Here is a 16,246-nt window from a genome sequence, read left to right on the forward strand (position 1 = left end):
ATACACTCCTATGTCAAGAACAGTCATATTTGATATAACGCTAAAGGAATTTGGAGACAGATTTAACAGGGATACTAAGGAGGATTACTTGGGGGTAAGAATTTTATTAGATGACTTTTAGTTGCATGGGCACGTAGAAGGACATGATGGGAGGCTCCAGAAAGAGTTTAGGCTCCAACACCATGCAGAAACAACATGTAAAAGACAAATTTAGCTCATATTAAGCCAAAGTCATAGTCTCTTTTTATAGCTCTCTGATTAAATGTAGAAATTCATAACATAATCTGAACCAGGGTAGTGGTTGAGGAACAGAAAATGTGATCAATATTCCTTTTGATATAAACTCATTCTCCAAGTGAGAAATACAGTACATGGAAATCTGTTAACTAGGTTATATCGCGATATCTCAGGCTGTGAGGGAGTAAGGACTGCTGCAGGAATTGTGGCAGAAGCCCCAGTTTGGTTTGGATTATAAAATTACAACAGAGGGCTTGGGGATTTAGCTCAGTGGTAGAGCACTTGCCTAGCAAATACAAAGCCCTGGATTTGGTCCTCAGCTCCGAAAAAAAATTACAACAGATATGTTAGGTCTAGATTAATGAAGAACATAAAGTAGTCCCATGATCAAGCATGTTTGTGCTTAAGGAAAGTTGCCACACAATTCTTTCCCTCGTTGTACTTTATAAGAATGTCATGGTTGTTCCTGTCCTCTGCAAAGATTTGCAGTTGGATTTTTCTGGATATCACATCATATACCTGAGAGAGTTTCATAATGTGGTCCGGGTTACAGAACAACATTTGATAGAGGAGATTTAAAAACAAGATAATTTTGTGTTCATACATCGAATTCAACAGCCATTCTCAGGTGGATGTTCTCCTAATTATCTCAATTTTCTTAAGACTAACAGGAGGATCATATTTGTATTTACCTGGTAAGTTTTGTCAGTGTGTTTATCACACTCAGAGAAATAGCTTAAAATTATAAATTGGTGTGGGGATAAAGACCATGGGAGCATTATTACTGCCACCAATCCATCCAAACAACACCTATTAAGTACATAAACTTTGGGATAAGTGAACAGGAGGCTTAGTTGATTATCTACTTTCTAAATTGCATAGTGAAGTAAGTGAGGTCAATAATTTCATGATGAGGCATGATTTGTGAAAATTTTCTAATAAAAGATTTTAAGTATGAGGGCTGGAAAGATGGCACAATGTGTAAGAGCACTTTCTATCAAGCCCGATTACCTGAGTTGAATCCTTAGGGTCCATGTAGTGGAAGGAGAGAATGAGATGTCCTTTGAACTTCACTTGTGTTGACACACACACACACACACACACACACACACACACACACACACACTAAATAAAAGTCAACAAAAAGTTTAATAAAAATGTATTTTGAGTATGAAGGTGCAATGAAGTGAAGAGGAAATTCAGTGGTAGTTGGTTGCAATAGGAGGAGAAATTTAAAATAAATTAGGGTACACCAGATCTCAACTTCTGAAATATTAGCTACAGAAGTAAGTGTAATTTTCCTTCTTTGCAAGTATTAAATATTGTTCTTTTAATTATCTTAAAAGTACTATTCTACAATTCATATATTAGATAACTGCTTATTAATTCACTTGATATATGATATGCATATATATTATACACATATACACACATATACACACAGCAGAATGCAAGTGCTGGGAATTACACTTGGGGGCATCATGCATGATCATATATGCTACATCAGTCTTCTACTGCTGAACTAACTCCAACTGAGTTTTGACACTAGAGCTTTGTCTTTTATAGGTATGTTCGGCAAAACTTTGTTCTTGGTTTTTCTGAGTTTTTTTTCTTTCATTTCTTGTATTTTTTGATCACACTATTTTTTTTAACTTGATGGATATCACAAGGGCACTTACACATATGAACATTTTGTGTTTTTACCATATATACTCTACCCACAATGCTATTTTATTCTTCCTCTCTTTTCTCCCTTCACTGAAAAAAGCTGACCCTCTAATTTCAAGCCATCATTTTAAGCTTGCAAAAGTGAGAGAAAGCTTGATACAATTATGCAGCATTTAGTGCATTTTGCACAATATAAAACCTTTAGTTCAAACTATTTTTCTCCCAAAGACACATTCTTTCCTACATATGACAAAAATTATCCCTCCAATATTCTAATAATGTATTTTGAAATGGTAGATAAATTTAACTGATTGCTAACCTTTCGAAGAAATACCTTTGCACAAATAATTTATTCAAATGCAATTGTTTTTAAAAATAAATAACACCACAAACTTTCTATGCTTTTTTATTATCAATGTCTCATTCTCCTATGATGTCTTTGATATTTCTTTTCCAAAATTACACACACACACACACACACACACACACACACACACACACATATTTAGAATACTCATGGTTTAATAGTTAATAAGATTTAATTCCTATCATTAAAGAGTTAAAAGCGTGATATAAATATTGTAAATATGCATTTTAGATGTGGGGTTTGGTTTAAAAATACAGAACATAAAGAGATTGGGTTATATTCATGTGTAAAAAAAGTATGTAAGAAATGTCTCACAAAATACCTTTAACCTGGTTAGTCTTGCAGAATAGGTATTCGGGTAAGAAAAAAATTCAAAGGGACTGGACAGATATAGCAATGATTCATTTACATATGTATGAGTTAGAATATATATTTATGTGTATACATACATATATACATACACATAAATATATATATTAGCTAGTTAGTTAGAAAAAATACCAAATAAAAACAGCATCAAGTGAAATATGGGCTTAGTAAGAATATGAAAAAATACTATAATACAATCTATTTCAGAAGGAATAAAAACATGAGTTTTACTGTTATTAAAATTTTGCTTTAAAAATATTTATTTTAAAAAGTTATTTCTTTAAGTTTTGGAGATTATAATATAATTATACCATTTTCCTTTGCCTTTTTGTTTTTAATGACCCTCTCATGTATCCTTCCTTGAATTTTTCAATAGTTGCTGTTACACACATGTATGTGTATGTGTATGTGTATGCACATGTATGTGTCTATTCTGTGTGTGTGTGTGTGTGTGTGTGTGTGTGTGTGTGTGTGTGTGTACATCTGGGTGTGTACTCATGCAAACATAAGCATAACTACTTCAGTCTGTAACATGTTATTGCATGTATGATTTCAGGGCTCACCATTTGGCCCTAGATAAACAATTGATGTGTTCTACCAATGGTGAAGATGACTTCTCGCCTTCTCAGCATTTCATAGTTTCTAGTAGTTCTTATAACAGAGTTGAGGCCTCCTGGACTATAACATCCACTTCTGCCTTGTTTTCACAGCTTGGATCACAGAATCAGCTCTAAGGAGATGCCCCTCACAAACAGCACCAAAATTACAGAATTCATTTTACTGGGGCTCACGGATCGCCCAGAACTGTAGCCACTCCTCTTTGTGCTGTTTCTGCTGGTTTACCTTGTCACTGTCTTAGGCAACATGGGCATGGTGGCCCTGATCAGCCTGGACTCCCGCCTTCACACGCCCATGTACTTCTTCCTCAGTAACTTGGCATTTGTGGACCTGTGCTATACATCAACTGCAACCCCACAGATGTTGACTAATTTCTTATCAGACAAGAAAACCATTTCCTTCATTGGCTGCTTTATCCAGTGCTACCTTTTCATTGCCCTTCTCCTCACCGAGTTTTACATACTGGCAGCCATGGCCTATGACCGCTATGTGGCCATATGTAATCCTCTGCGTTACAGTGTGAAAATGTCCAGGCAGGCCTGCATTTGCTTGGCTGTATGTCCTTATGTCTATGGCTTTTCAGATGGGCTATTCCAAGCCATCCTGACCTTCAGTATGACCTTCTGTAAATCCAATGTCATCAATCACTTCTACTGTGCTGACCCACCACTCATTAAGCTGTCTTGCTCTGATACTTATATAAAAGAACATGCCATGTTAATATCAGCAAGCTTTAACCTCTCCAGCTCCCTCACAATAATTCTGGTATCTTATGCCTTCATTATTGTTGCCATCCTAAAGATCAAATCAGCTGAAGGAAGGAGCAAGGCATTCTCTACCTGTGGTTCCCACATGATGGCTGTCACATTGTTTTATGGGACTCTCTTCTGCATGTATGTAAGACCGCCCACTGACAAGACTGTTGAGGAATCCAAAATAATAGCTGTCTTCTACACCTTTGTAAGTCCAATGCTGAATCCATTGATCTATAGCCTGAGGAACAAAGATGTAAAGCAGGCATTGAAAACAGTCCTCAGGCGAAACGTTAACAGGACAGCAATGATGCCTCCATTTTCCAATAAAATACAATTATAATTTTGTGACATATGTATTTATATTTGTATGCTTAGATCTTTTTTGTTGTTTTTGTCAATTTCCTACATTTGTAAAATGTACTATTATTACATCTATACCCTATTTTCACCTTCCCCCCACATATTCCCCATGTCACTTTCAAGTAATTTTTCACACACACACACACACACACACACACACACACACACACACACATTTTGAATAGTAGCTATTTGGAGAACATCTTTATTTCCTTATTTAGTGTTGATCTTAACCATGTTATTCATGGATCAATGATAGTCAGTATACATAGTTATTTTGTCTAGACTGAGAATCATCTTGGAGTAACACTGGTTGGTCTATCAGTATAGGCATTTCCAGAGAGATTGAAGTGAGGCAAGAAGACATGTCTATGAGAGGAGTAGCACCATCCAATGGCTTGAGATTCTGAACTTAATGCAAAGAAACACAGAAGGAAGCATGTTCACAATCACTCAACTTAAGTGAATGTGAACACAAAGTGACCAAGCCACCTCTTTCCTCCCTCTATGCCTTTCCACTATGGGGACTATATACCATCTTAAACCATGAACCTGAATAAGACCTTCTTCCCTTATGTTGCTCATGTCAGACTTTTTCCTCACACAAAAGAGCACAGCTAGTAACAAACTAGCAACATATATCACTGAAAGAGCTATTAAAACTTTCAATCATATTCCACCTCAGACCTATATTCAAATCTGTACTGTAGACAGATCCCAAGGAGACTGATAGGCACATCAGATTTAGAGGAAAAATAGTCTAAATGAAAACTTCCAAGTGCTATGACAAGGGATCTTCCTGCATCCCTCTGGGACATTTGTTTACAAAAGCTAACAGGATATTCAGGCTCTTCAGTTCAGTTCCTTCCACTGATAGACCCATAAGACTTTCTGATGAAGGACACTTAAGAAACAATGGTACATCTGTACTCCCCCTCTCCTACTCACTAGTGAAAATGAGGATGTGAATCATGATGGTGTTTTTCTGTTTCTAACTGATGTGCTTCTATAGGGAAGGAGTCATGAAAGAAATGTGAAACTGTTCAATTATGCTGATGTTTTTGTAGATGTAAGACTGGTGATCCAGGTCTCTGCCTTTTGTAAACCTAAGATTACAATGTTCTGTTAAGATTAAGGGCTTACAGATGACTTTGGGTTTCATCATCTTCTGACAATAGAGAGGAGGTTGACCTGAGAGTAAAGACTGAAATCAGAAAGGAATAAATACAGAAACTGAATAATCAAAAGTTACAGCAGATACTGATTGCTTTGCATTGACTATTCCTTCTATTCCAAACTATGATTAGGAATGTAATGTTTGTTTTATCTTTCATAAGTGCAAATAACACATGCCACACTTATATGTAGTATGGTATTGAGAGCTGTACAAGCAAGGGAATATATTTCTTGGCCTAAACAAAAACATCAAAAGAAGACAGTACACATTTGTCTTCAGGAAATCCCGAAGCATGAATGAATTAAGACAACACAGATCAGTCTCAACAAAATATCTAACTGTTCAAATATGCTAAATGTATTTGAAAGGACACTCTGCCATTAGAACAAGATAAAAAGAATACCTTCATTTAATACTTAGTCTGTTACTTATTAAATGTTGTATTGTTAATAGCTCTGTGATTTTTGTCATTATTGTTTGTTTAGAATTTAGACCCAAGGAAACAGGTAATTCATTACAAATAAATGGGAACAGTTTTCAGAATCATTGTCAAGCATGTAGTTGTATTTCAATGTCAAAATAAAAATCAAGACTCTTTTGAAAAATCAAGGTCTTTTGAAATCTTAGGTAACTCTGACTACACATTAAACTCATAACAGGTTATTTAAATACAAGCTTCTTCTTTTGTCTTGCAAATGAGGTTCTCTTTCTTACTAATTCTACTAAGGACTTTTATTGGTTTTTCTAGATCCCTTAATATTTGTCACTGTCATTGGTGAATAAAATGCTTCCATTCCTTTCTCACATTTCCTGGTTTCATTCCTTTGTCCTTCCTTATTGAACATCGTTAGAGTGATTGCATGATGCTGTGGAGAGGAGACAGTTATTTCTCCTTCCTCATCACTGTGGTACATATTTAATTTACAGCCAGAGATCATGTAGTTATCTATATTACATACATTTAAAAATTATTTTATTGTGTTTTCATTGTACATGATATATTTTGGTACATAAAGGCATTTTCCTACAAATAGTTGATGTACATTGACCGTATTGCTTATCTTCCTTCCAGTTACCTGTTCTTACTCTTTCTTTTAGTATTAGGCCCTTTGGTCCCCTATAAAGCTTTCATCAGTACAATATATGTATACCATCCTAGCTTTTCCTTCCTTGCTGATACACTTCATGTTAGACGAGGTTATGATAGTGAAATAGAATTTCTGCATGCACTATTTGTCCTATGATAAATCTTTTTAGTTGATGATAAATTTGTTAATATATTTTGTCTTTATGAGATAAAAATCAACTGAAAATTGTTATAGCAGCAATGAACATTATTAAAGAAAGTTATTACTTCCTACTCAAAGGAATGAAATCTTCCTGTAGGTAAAGACATGACAATATCTCTTCAGTTAAGAGCTAATCCAGTTGGGAAAGTCAGTGATTGGGAAGGACTAGTGACCCTAAAAAAGTGGCTTCATCTTAAGCAATACTAAGGAGATAGTAGAAATAATTAACCTCTTAATGAGACAATGTACTTTTTCTTCCTAGAATGTCTGCCCTTAGTGAAATCCATATAATCCTCTATGAGGTCCTGCTGTGTCTGACCCCCTTTCTGAGTCCTGACTCAGAAAAGAATACCTTTTCCTTATTCTTCTTTCATATCTTTTTGTTGTAGAGACTAGATGGAAGCTAAGCATGCTTTTCTGATACTCTGGAGTTTCTTACTCTTTCTCTAGAGATCTATTCCATACTCTGTGGCTGCGTGTGCACCACGTGGTTGACTTACATGACAGAGTAACTAAAAACGGTATGGCTTTTCTCCTCTTTTTATTCTCTTTCCCCAGGTAGCTGCTGGGATTTATAGTTGGCCTGCCCTAGAGTTGTTTTCTATGTTTAACTCTCATAAAATTGCCCTCAACTTCTATTTTAGTCCATTCTTATATGCTTGGATTAATGAGATTAAGAACCACAAGGGAAGACCCTAATTTCCCTGGTGTCATATGGCAGCTCTTGTGGAACTCCCCAGAATTTTCAGTAGCAGAATAAAGTTGACTAAATGTCCTGAAAACTTACTTAAAAATAGATTTTTATGTACAGTAGAAAGTATATGTACTATGTAATTCTATTAATTGGCAAATTTTATTTAATATTAATGTTAGAATTATTATAGTCTCCATTAATAAGTAATGTAGCCATTCTACTTCTATTACTCTATTTATTACATGTTTCTGAATTCTAGCCCTTACTTTGTTGTTCATAAAATATTAATTCTCTGCATCTAAGCCTAACAAATTAAACTAGTGGTTCTCAACCTGTTTAATCACAACCCCTTTGGGGGTAGGATAAGCTTTCATTGTTGTCCCATATCAGGTATCCTCCATATCAGATATTTACATTATGATTCATGACAGTAGCAAAATTGAAGTTATAAAGTAGCGATGAAAATAATGTTAGGGTTGGGTGGCCACCACAGCATGAGGAATACTATTAATGGGTCATAGCATTAGGAAGGTTGACAACCACTGCATTAAACTAATTTTACTATAGCTATATGCACAGTCTTGTCAAAATAGTAATAATTTTATTAAGGGCACTTTGTAATTTGACAGCATAGCTCCTATTTTTGGAGAAGGTTTGTAGAGCACACATTTCAACAGTAGAGAAATCTTAGATACATCAAAGTCCATGGGTTGTGGCATAATGTTATACCATGATTAATTTTTCAACTCTTCTTGCAAGAAATATTGAGTTATATAAAAATCCCGTAAGTATCAATTCTTGAGCAACTGAAACTTCCAGCTGAAGTTGATTACAAGGTGATACAATTTCATTGCTCAAATCCCAAGGTTCTAGTGAGTGAATATCTATACCAATTACTATTGTTCCTTAATTAATTCTTTGGGGTGTGTTGAGAGATAATTTTGGAGATAAAAGATACAGGTTACAAATTGGATACAAATCATTTTCAGGAGCTTTATTCTTGCTAGTGTCTGAGTGAATTTTTCCTAGGGAAGGTAGGAATAAAATTATGACATCTTTGTTCACACCTTTGCTTTTATATCATTTTGGATATTTATCAATAAAACAGTGTTAATGCTAGTCTTGGCTCTTTTCTAGCTGAAATAAATATGTGCTTAGAATTTGTATTAGTCATAAAATGTTAAAAATTTATTGGAATTATGTATTTGTAGTAATCATATTACTACACACATAACTTTTATCATTCAATCAAGAATTAAAATATACACTAAATAAGCATGTGAGAGAATATACTAGAATTAATCATATCAGTGGTATTTTCATAATAATTTTTTGAAAGAGTACACACACATGCACTTCTTCTTTGATGCTCACAGAATATCTTATCAAAATATCACAAAAATTAAACAGTTATTTTATTCCTCCTATTAAAAAAGTTACTGTAGAAATGGAAAAGTCACTTAGTCACACTAAGTGATTGGAAGAGAGTGTTATCTACACGATAATTTACTTTTTCTTCATCTGGCTCATTTTTTAACATAAAACTCTATACTTACATATATTTTCCTACCAATGATAGCACTTTTTATTCCATATGATGAAATAAATCTCATCAAGGAGCAAAATAAATTAACCACTGTGAAATGACTGTGAATTTAATTGAAGGGTAAGCTTTCTAAGAAATTCCATTGTACACAAAATTTTTAAATTGTAATTGTTTCTCCATTGTACACAACATCACAAAAACCGTTACAATTTTTTGTTCATTGGCAATAATTCCTACTTCTTGGAAAACTTTTGCTTGTTTTTATTTCTCTCTTTTATAGCCATAGTTTAAATAAATGCTGAATATTCGCGGTACAGTAATTAGCAGGAGTTTTCCCTTACCCTTACAATACTAATATGAAAAATGAATGTGAATATATATGTGTATAAGGTGTCCGGAAAACAAGAAAATAAAGAGACTGTGTTAGATTCACATATTAGGAAAGTATGTAAGAACTGTCTCACAAAGGAACTTTAGTCTGCTTAGCTTTGCAAGTTAGATATATTGGGAGGCAAAAAGAAATTCAGAGAGATAGGACAGATGTAGTAAAGATTTACTCATAGATGTGTGGATTGGTACAGGAATATAGTTAGAAGCACAACTCAGAGGAATAAAAGCAAAGTGAAAGGGGCTTAATAGAAATATAAAGAGGATTATTGTATAATTTGCATTACATGCAACACTTTAAGAAAAACATGATTTTTAACTGTCAGTTTTTATCTCTGTGTTTGCCTTGTTTTCACAGCTTGGATCACAGAACCAGCTCTAAGGAGATGCCCCTCACAAACAGCACCAAAATTACAGAATTCATTTTACTGGGGCTCACGGATCGCCCAGAACTGCAGCCACTCCTCTTCGTGCTGTTTCTGCTGGTTTACCTTGTCACTGTCTTAGGCAACATGGGCATGGTGGCTCTGATCAGCCTGGACTCCCGCCTTCACACGCCCATGTACTTCTTCCTCAGTAACTTGGCATTTGTGGACCTGTGCTATACATCAACTGCAACCCCACAGATGTTGACTAATTTCTTATCAGACAAGAAAACCATTTCCTTCATTGGCTGCTTTATCCAGTGCTACCTTTTCATTGCCCTTCTCCTCACCGAGTTTTACATGCTGGCAGCCATGGCCTATGACCGCTATGTGGCCATATGTAATCCTCTGCGTTACAGTGTGAAAATGTCCAGGCGGGTCTGCATTTGCTTGGCTGTATGTCCTTATGCCTATGGCTTTTCAGATGGGCTATTCCAAGCCATCCTGACCTTCAGTATGACCTTCTGTAAATCCAATGTCATCAATCATTTCTACTGTGCTGACCCACCACTCATTAAGCTGTCTTGCTCTGATACTTATATAAAAGAACATGCCATGTTAATATCAGCTGGTTTCAACCTCTCCAGTTCCCTCACAATAATTCTGGTGTCTTATGCCCTCATTATTGCCGCCATCCTAAAGATCAAATCAGCTGAAGGAAGGCGCAAGGCATTCTCTACCTGTGGTTCCCACATGATGGCTGTCACATTGTTTTATGGGACTCTCTTCTGCATGTATGTAAGACCGCCCACTGACAAGACTGTTGAGGAATCCAAAATAATAGCTGTCTTCTACACCTTTGTAAGTCCAATGCTGAATCCATTGATCTATAGCCTGAGGAACAAAGATGTAAAGCAGGCATTGAAAACAATACTCAGACAAGAAGTTATCAGGAGAGCATTGATGCCTCAGTTTTTCAATAAACTGAAACTCTAGTTTTGAGACAAAACATTTGTATTTTGATGACTTTTTTTTATATTCTCTGTAGTCAAATCTTTGGTGTCCCAGCTAAAAGTTATGTGTTTTGAGATAAATTATCTGGCCTTATTTTTAGTCCTGTTTTGCAGCCTGTACTTCATGGATAAGTAATAGTTAATGTTCATAGTTAGATTATGTTGAAATTCACCTAGGAGACACACTTCTTCCTCTGTCTGTAGAAGTACTTCTATAGAGGTTAACCTGAGGGAAAACATACATGTTGAAAACACACAGCATCATTCCCTTTACTGGGGTCATGGCTGAATAAAAATGAACATAGAAGAAGGTACAGACATGGTCATTCAACTCATGCTTTTTGAGAGTGAGCACATTGTGACCAAGTTGACTCTTTCCTGCCTTTCTACCTTCCTTCCGCAGTAACTAAATACCTTCTTAAATAATGAGCCCACATTACTTCTCTTAAGTTGCTCCTGTCAGATGTTTTCTCTCAGCAATGGCACAGCAACTGATACAAACCAGTAACACAGATATCACTGCAGCAAATATTAAAATGATGGATCATATTCCACCTCATATTTGCCTGTTCAAATCCATGTTGTAGACAGATTGACATGCACATCAGATTTGGAGAAGGACTATTCTAAGTGAAAACTTTTAAGTGCTATGCCACGGGGTCTGTCTGCATCCCCATTTGGTGCTTGCTGTTTACAAGAGTTAACAGGATACACTTGCTCTCAGTTCCATCCACTGATAGAGCCATCAGCTTTTTTGATGAAGGGCATTTAAGAAACAGTGGTACGTCTGTACTGGCTTACCTACTTAAAAGTTAAGATGAAGAAATGAATCATGATGGTGCCTTTCTGTGTCTAACTGATGAACTTATGTAGAGAAGGAGTCATGCAAGTATCATGAGACTAACGGATTATGCCGATGCTTTTGTAGGTGTAAGACTGTTGATCCAGGTCTCAGTCTTCTGTAAGCCTGTTTCTCCTAAGATTCAGGGCTGTCAAATCACTTTGGTTTTATCTTCATCTGACAATTTAGAGGAAGTTGACCTGAGAGTAAAGACTAAAACCAGAAAGGGGAGACACAGAAACCAAGTAAGCAGTAAGCCATAGCAGATAGTGATTGCCTTGCATTGACTGGTTCTTCAAATCCCAGTTGCATTCAGGATAGAAATGTTTGCATTACTTTTTGTAACACATGCCTTTGGGGATTTTTCTGTAAATAAATCATAACATTTCTTTGGCAGCACAAAAATCTCAAAACTTCAGGATCAGTGCTAAGAGGATGAACTTTGGGAACAACACATACCATCTCTTGTGCTGAATATATTGCAAGCTTTATCTCACCATTAAATAAGATCAAACCATATACTCATGTATTTGCCTTCAGTTGCATACTAAGAAATTATATCATAAGATCATTACATGTTTTGTTGTTTGTTTAGAATCACCTGGCTACTTCATTTTACAATTCATATAGCCCCATGAAAATATCTAAGGAAACAGAGAATTTGTTACAAATGATTCATAAAATCTGCAGCTTTCAAGATAGGAATATAGATGCAAATCAGTGTTCAAGCATAATTCAGGACGATAAGCTCACAACGTGATGTCTTATATCATATTGCTTATTCCATATTTGCTTGTTGCAAGGCTATGTAGTAGGTACATTTAAATGTAAGCTTCAGCTTTTGTCCTGAAGATTAGTTAGTCTCTCTTAGTGACCCTAGTATGTTCGTTTATTTTATAGACCCCTTAACATTTTCATTTTTATCTGTAAGTAAAATTGTCCCTATTCCCTTAAATTTCACCAGGCTCATTTCTTATTCCTTCCTTTTTGATCTTCCTTATTCTGGAATAACAATTTTGTAAAGAGGTGGACGGATACCATCCTTGTTCCCCATTATTGGGGACACTTATTTCATACATATCTTGTGTACAGTGCTGCCTATGCCTTTGTGATTTTCATTATTTATTTCTATTGATGACAATATATCACATTAATAAGGGCATTGTCACGTAAGTAATTGTATATTGAGTATAATCTATATCTACCCTATATTTTACCTTTGATATCCTTTACTCTGACTAAAGATCATTTGCTTAGATTAAAATGAACTATTCATCAATGTAATGATGTTTGAATTCTTAATACACACACACACACACATACACATACACACACACACACACACACACACACACACACGATTTTACCTACTGTTTCCTTGCTGACACACCTCATTCTTCATGAGTTAAGGATTGCAAAACCAAATTTCTACATCTATGATTATTCTCATTTTCATTTTTTAGTTAGAGAGGAATTTGTTGGTATAGTTTGGTTCCTTGACAGAAAATCAAATCAGAATGGTGTATTATTTATTGATAATTATGGTATTCTGAAATCTTGTTGAAAAATTTTTAGTATATTTAAGAGATGTCCATATTGTATAAATTTGCTTTCTAATAATTTTATTAAGTTTAATTATATTATTTTTATGGTCTAATAAATCATTAAAATGATAAAAATTATTAGAAAGTATTTTATGTGTATTGAGATTTGTAATGTGACTACTTAGCTTTTTCTCCATTGGGAGAGGTTGTACAGTGCACAAGTCCATCTTTGAAAGAATCAGAAAAATTAAATTCCATGAATTATGTGAAGACATTATACCACTACTAATTATTCTGGACATTTTCTTGCAACAAATAATGATTCTTAATGAAAAAATCCCCTGAGCATCAGTTCATAATCACACAAAATATGTAGCTCAAGATGCTTAAAAGGTGATGCAATTCCATTGCTCAAATCCCAAGGTTCTAGTGGGTATATGTCTAAACCAATTACTATGTTTTCTTTAATTATTGCTTTGGGGTATGATGAAAAGTACTTCAGGGATAAACACTGCCAAATACAAATAGGGCATAAATCCTTTTCAGCAGTTCCTTGGTTGGACCTCTAGTGTTTCTGGGAGAATTTTTCATGAGTTCAGGTAGGAATCAAAATCATGAACTTTGTATTACCAATTTTTTCACTTGTTTCAGTTTTGATATTCATCATGAAGAGTCAAGCGTCATAAAAACACCTTTGAATACCAGTCTAGGGTCTCATCTCACTGAAATAAGTGAGTATATATTTGTTACTTAGATTGGTCATAAAAAAATATAAAACATATTTTAAAATTATATGTTTGTGATAATCATTCTAGTTGACAAATTGCATTTCCACCTTTAAATCAAATAATACACAAAATAGTCACATTGAAGAAATAATTTAATCATCTCACTGATATTTTCAGAAAATATTTAAAGGGGAATTCTCTAACAGCCACAATATATCTTCATCACAAATTAATGAAAAATAGGCCATGAATTTGAAAGAAAGAAAGAAAGGAGAGAATATGGGGGGGTTAGAGCACTGGTTGTCAACATTTCTAATGTTGCAACCCTTTAATACAGTTCCTCATGCTGTGGTGACCTCAACATAAAATCATTTTTTGTTGTTACTTCATAACTATAATTTTGCTACTGTTATTAATCATAATCTGTGTGTTTGCATGGCCGTAGGCAACTCCCATGAAAAGGTCATTCAACTCACAAAGAGGCCACTGCCCACAGGTTGAGAAATGCTGGTTTATAGGGAGGAAAGGGAAGGGAGAAATTACAATCTCAAAAAATAAAACTTATAAAAATCTAAAGAAATTAAGTTAATTAGGTATTTCATTTTTTTCTAGCAAAAAGAAAAATATTATAGAACTTTTAAAGATTTATCTTTAAGATATTGGATAGAGAAAATGGGATAAGACTTAATATATCTAAAAAGTACATTAAGAATTATGAGGTTAGAATTGGTAGACTAGTAATTGAAAGATAGGTATGGTGGAGATGGTAGGTCCTTTGGAAACTGCTCAATGTCTGATATAGAACACAAATGAACTCCATATATCATGGAAAGAATAACATTCTGACAAGGGAGATGTCACAATCTAAATGAAATCTTAAAAGAATTTTACTAACAAAATAGAAAATTATATGTATCTTCATTGTCTAACATGACCTAGAAGTTAGGGTCATTCATTGTAAGGAGGTAACATATTTGAGAAGCATGGCAGTAGAAACCAGGAAGAGAGGAAGGTCCTGGAGTCCATGATGGTATATCCCATAAGAACAGTGTGCACTCCCAGGAAGTTCATAGGAACTACATGCCTCCTCAACTATCCAGCTTATCCATTTGTGTTCTCATTTCCTACCTTACAATCTAGTTTTCTCAACTATTTTCTTACTGACTTCTGCATAATTTTATGCTCAGCCAGGTATTTAGGAGCCCAACTACTGAATTTTAAATTAATTAACTCCTACTTTTACTTTCTCTCTCCCTTGCCTTGACTAAAATTTTCTATATTCTCCTACTCCATACACTTAATCCAATGAGTAGATAATAGCTTTTGTGTATAAGACTGAATGCACATACAATAGTGACTTTAACAGTCCTAGGTTACTCTGTTACAATGAAATTTGCATATTGGCCTGTTCCTGAAATGGGGATATGTGCATTTCAACCAGCAGTTTTTCAGATACCAATGACATCTGTAGAGCTGATTTGATAGATGTTTTTATATTTTTTATTATTGTTGTGACTTTTGTCTTTTAATTTGTAGGATGGAATTTTTGGTTACTTCAAATTTGACCTATATATTCACAATGCATACATACTAACTTACCAAAAATGCAACTGTCTTTTCTATTTAAAAGCATAAACTATATAACTTACCAAATAAAGTGATTAGTTTTTAGATTTTCATATAGAAAATAAATATATGTGGATATATTAAATTATTTAATTTATTTTTTATTTTTTCCAATCTAGAGAGAAGTAATTACAGTCAGTGAAATTTGTAATGGGCTATGTTTCTGTTGTATTTGTTTTCATAAAGAATATATATGTTTGAAAACTCATCACTATGCATATTGACCCATAATTACTCAAAAATTTTTAGACTGGTCAATAATGTCATAAGGAAATGGCTCTTTAGAAGAATGTCTGCTGTCTACTGCCTTCCTTTGTGATTTCTTTGTGATATTTCTCATGCATATTGGGTAGCTTCCACTTCAATTGAAAGTCTCCAGTGGAATGCCTGCACATGTAATGTTCAAATTACTTGAGAGCCCTTCTATTCTTGTCCTTCTGTATAATTATTATAAATTCTTCAAACCCCAGATAAGCCTCATTGCTTTTTGGTGTCTATCCTTATTTTAAAACACCACTATCTATTTAGTTCAAATATTTATATAGAATTTTGACATTTAACTATAATTTTCATCACCCTTACCATATAACACAGCTAGCTTTTTTAAAGCAATGATCATTATTGGTTATCTTATTTATTTCTTCATGAGATAACTTCTATGC

At 34.5% G+C, this 16,246-nt stretch overlaps 2 protein-coding genes across 2 annotated transcripts; both read left to right on the top strand.

Moving 5' to 3' along the window:
• The first annotated feature begins 3,379 nt into the window (after positions 1 to 3,379).
• On the top strand, positions 3,380 to 4,354 carry LOC102920750 (olfactory receptor 5M11-like). Its single transcript, XM_006989684.3, is given in 1 exon segment — positions 3,380 to 4,354. A coding segment is annotated over 1 exon segment (975 nt).
• A 5,499-nt stretch (positions 4,355 to 9,853) lies between these two features.
• On the top strand, positions 9,854 to 10,828 carry LOC143272630 (olfactory receptor 5M11). Its single transcript, XM_076568405.1, has one exon. The coding sequence runs from the start codon at positions 9,854 to 9,856 to the stop codon at positions 10,826 to 10,828; it is 975 nt and encodes a 324-aa protein (XP_076424520.1).
• The last annotated feature ends 5,418 nt before the right edge of the window (positions 10,829 to 16,246 follow it).

This window comes from Peromyscus maniculatus, chromosome 4 (genome assembly GCF_049852395.1).
Source record: "Peromyscus maniculatus bairdii isolate BWxNUB_F1_BW_parent chromosome 4, HU_Pman_BW_mat_3.1, whole genome shotgun sequence".
Taxonomy (NCBI): domain Eukaryota; kingdom Metazoa; phylum Chordata; class Mammalia; order Rodentia; family Cricetidae; genus Peromyscus; species Peromyscus maniculatus.

Coding starts and splice junctions, on each gene's coding strand:
- LOC143272630 (XM_076568405.1), top strand. CDS start 9,854: ATGCCCCTCACAAACAGCACCAAAATTACAGAATTCATTTTACTGGGG.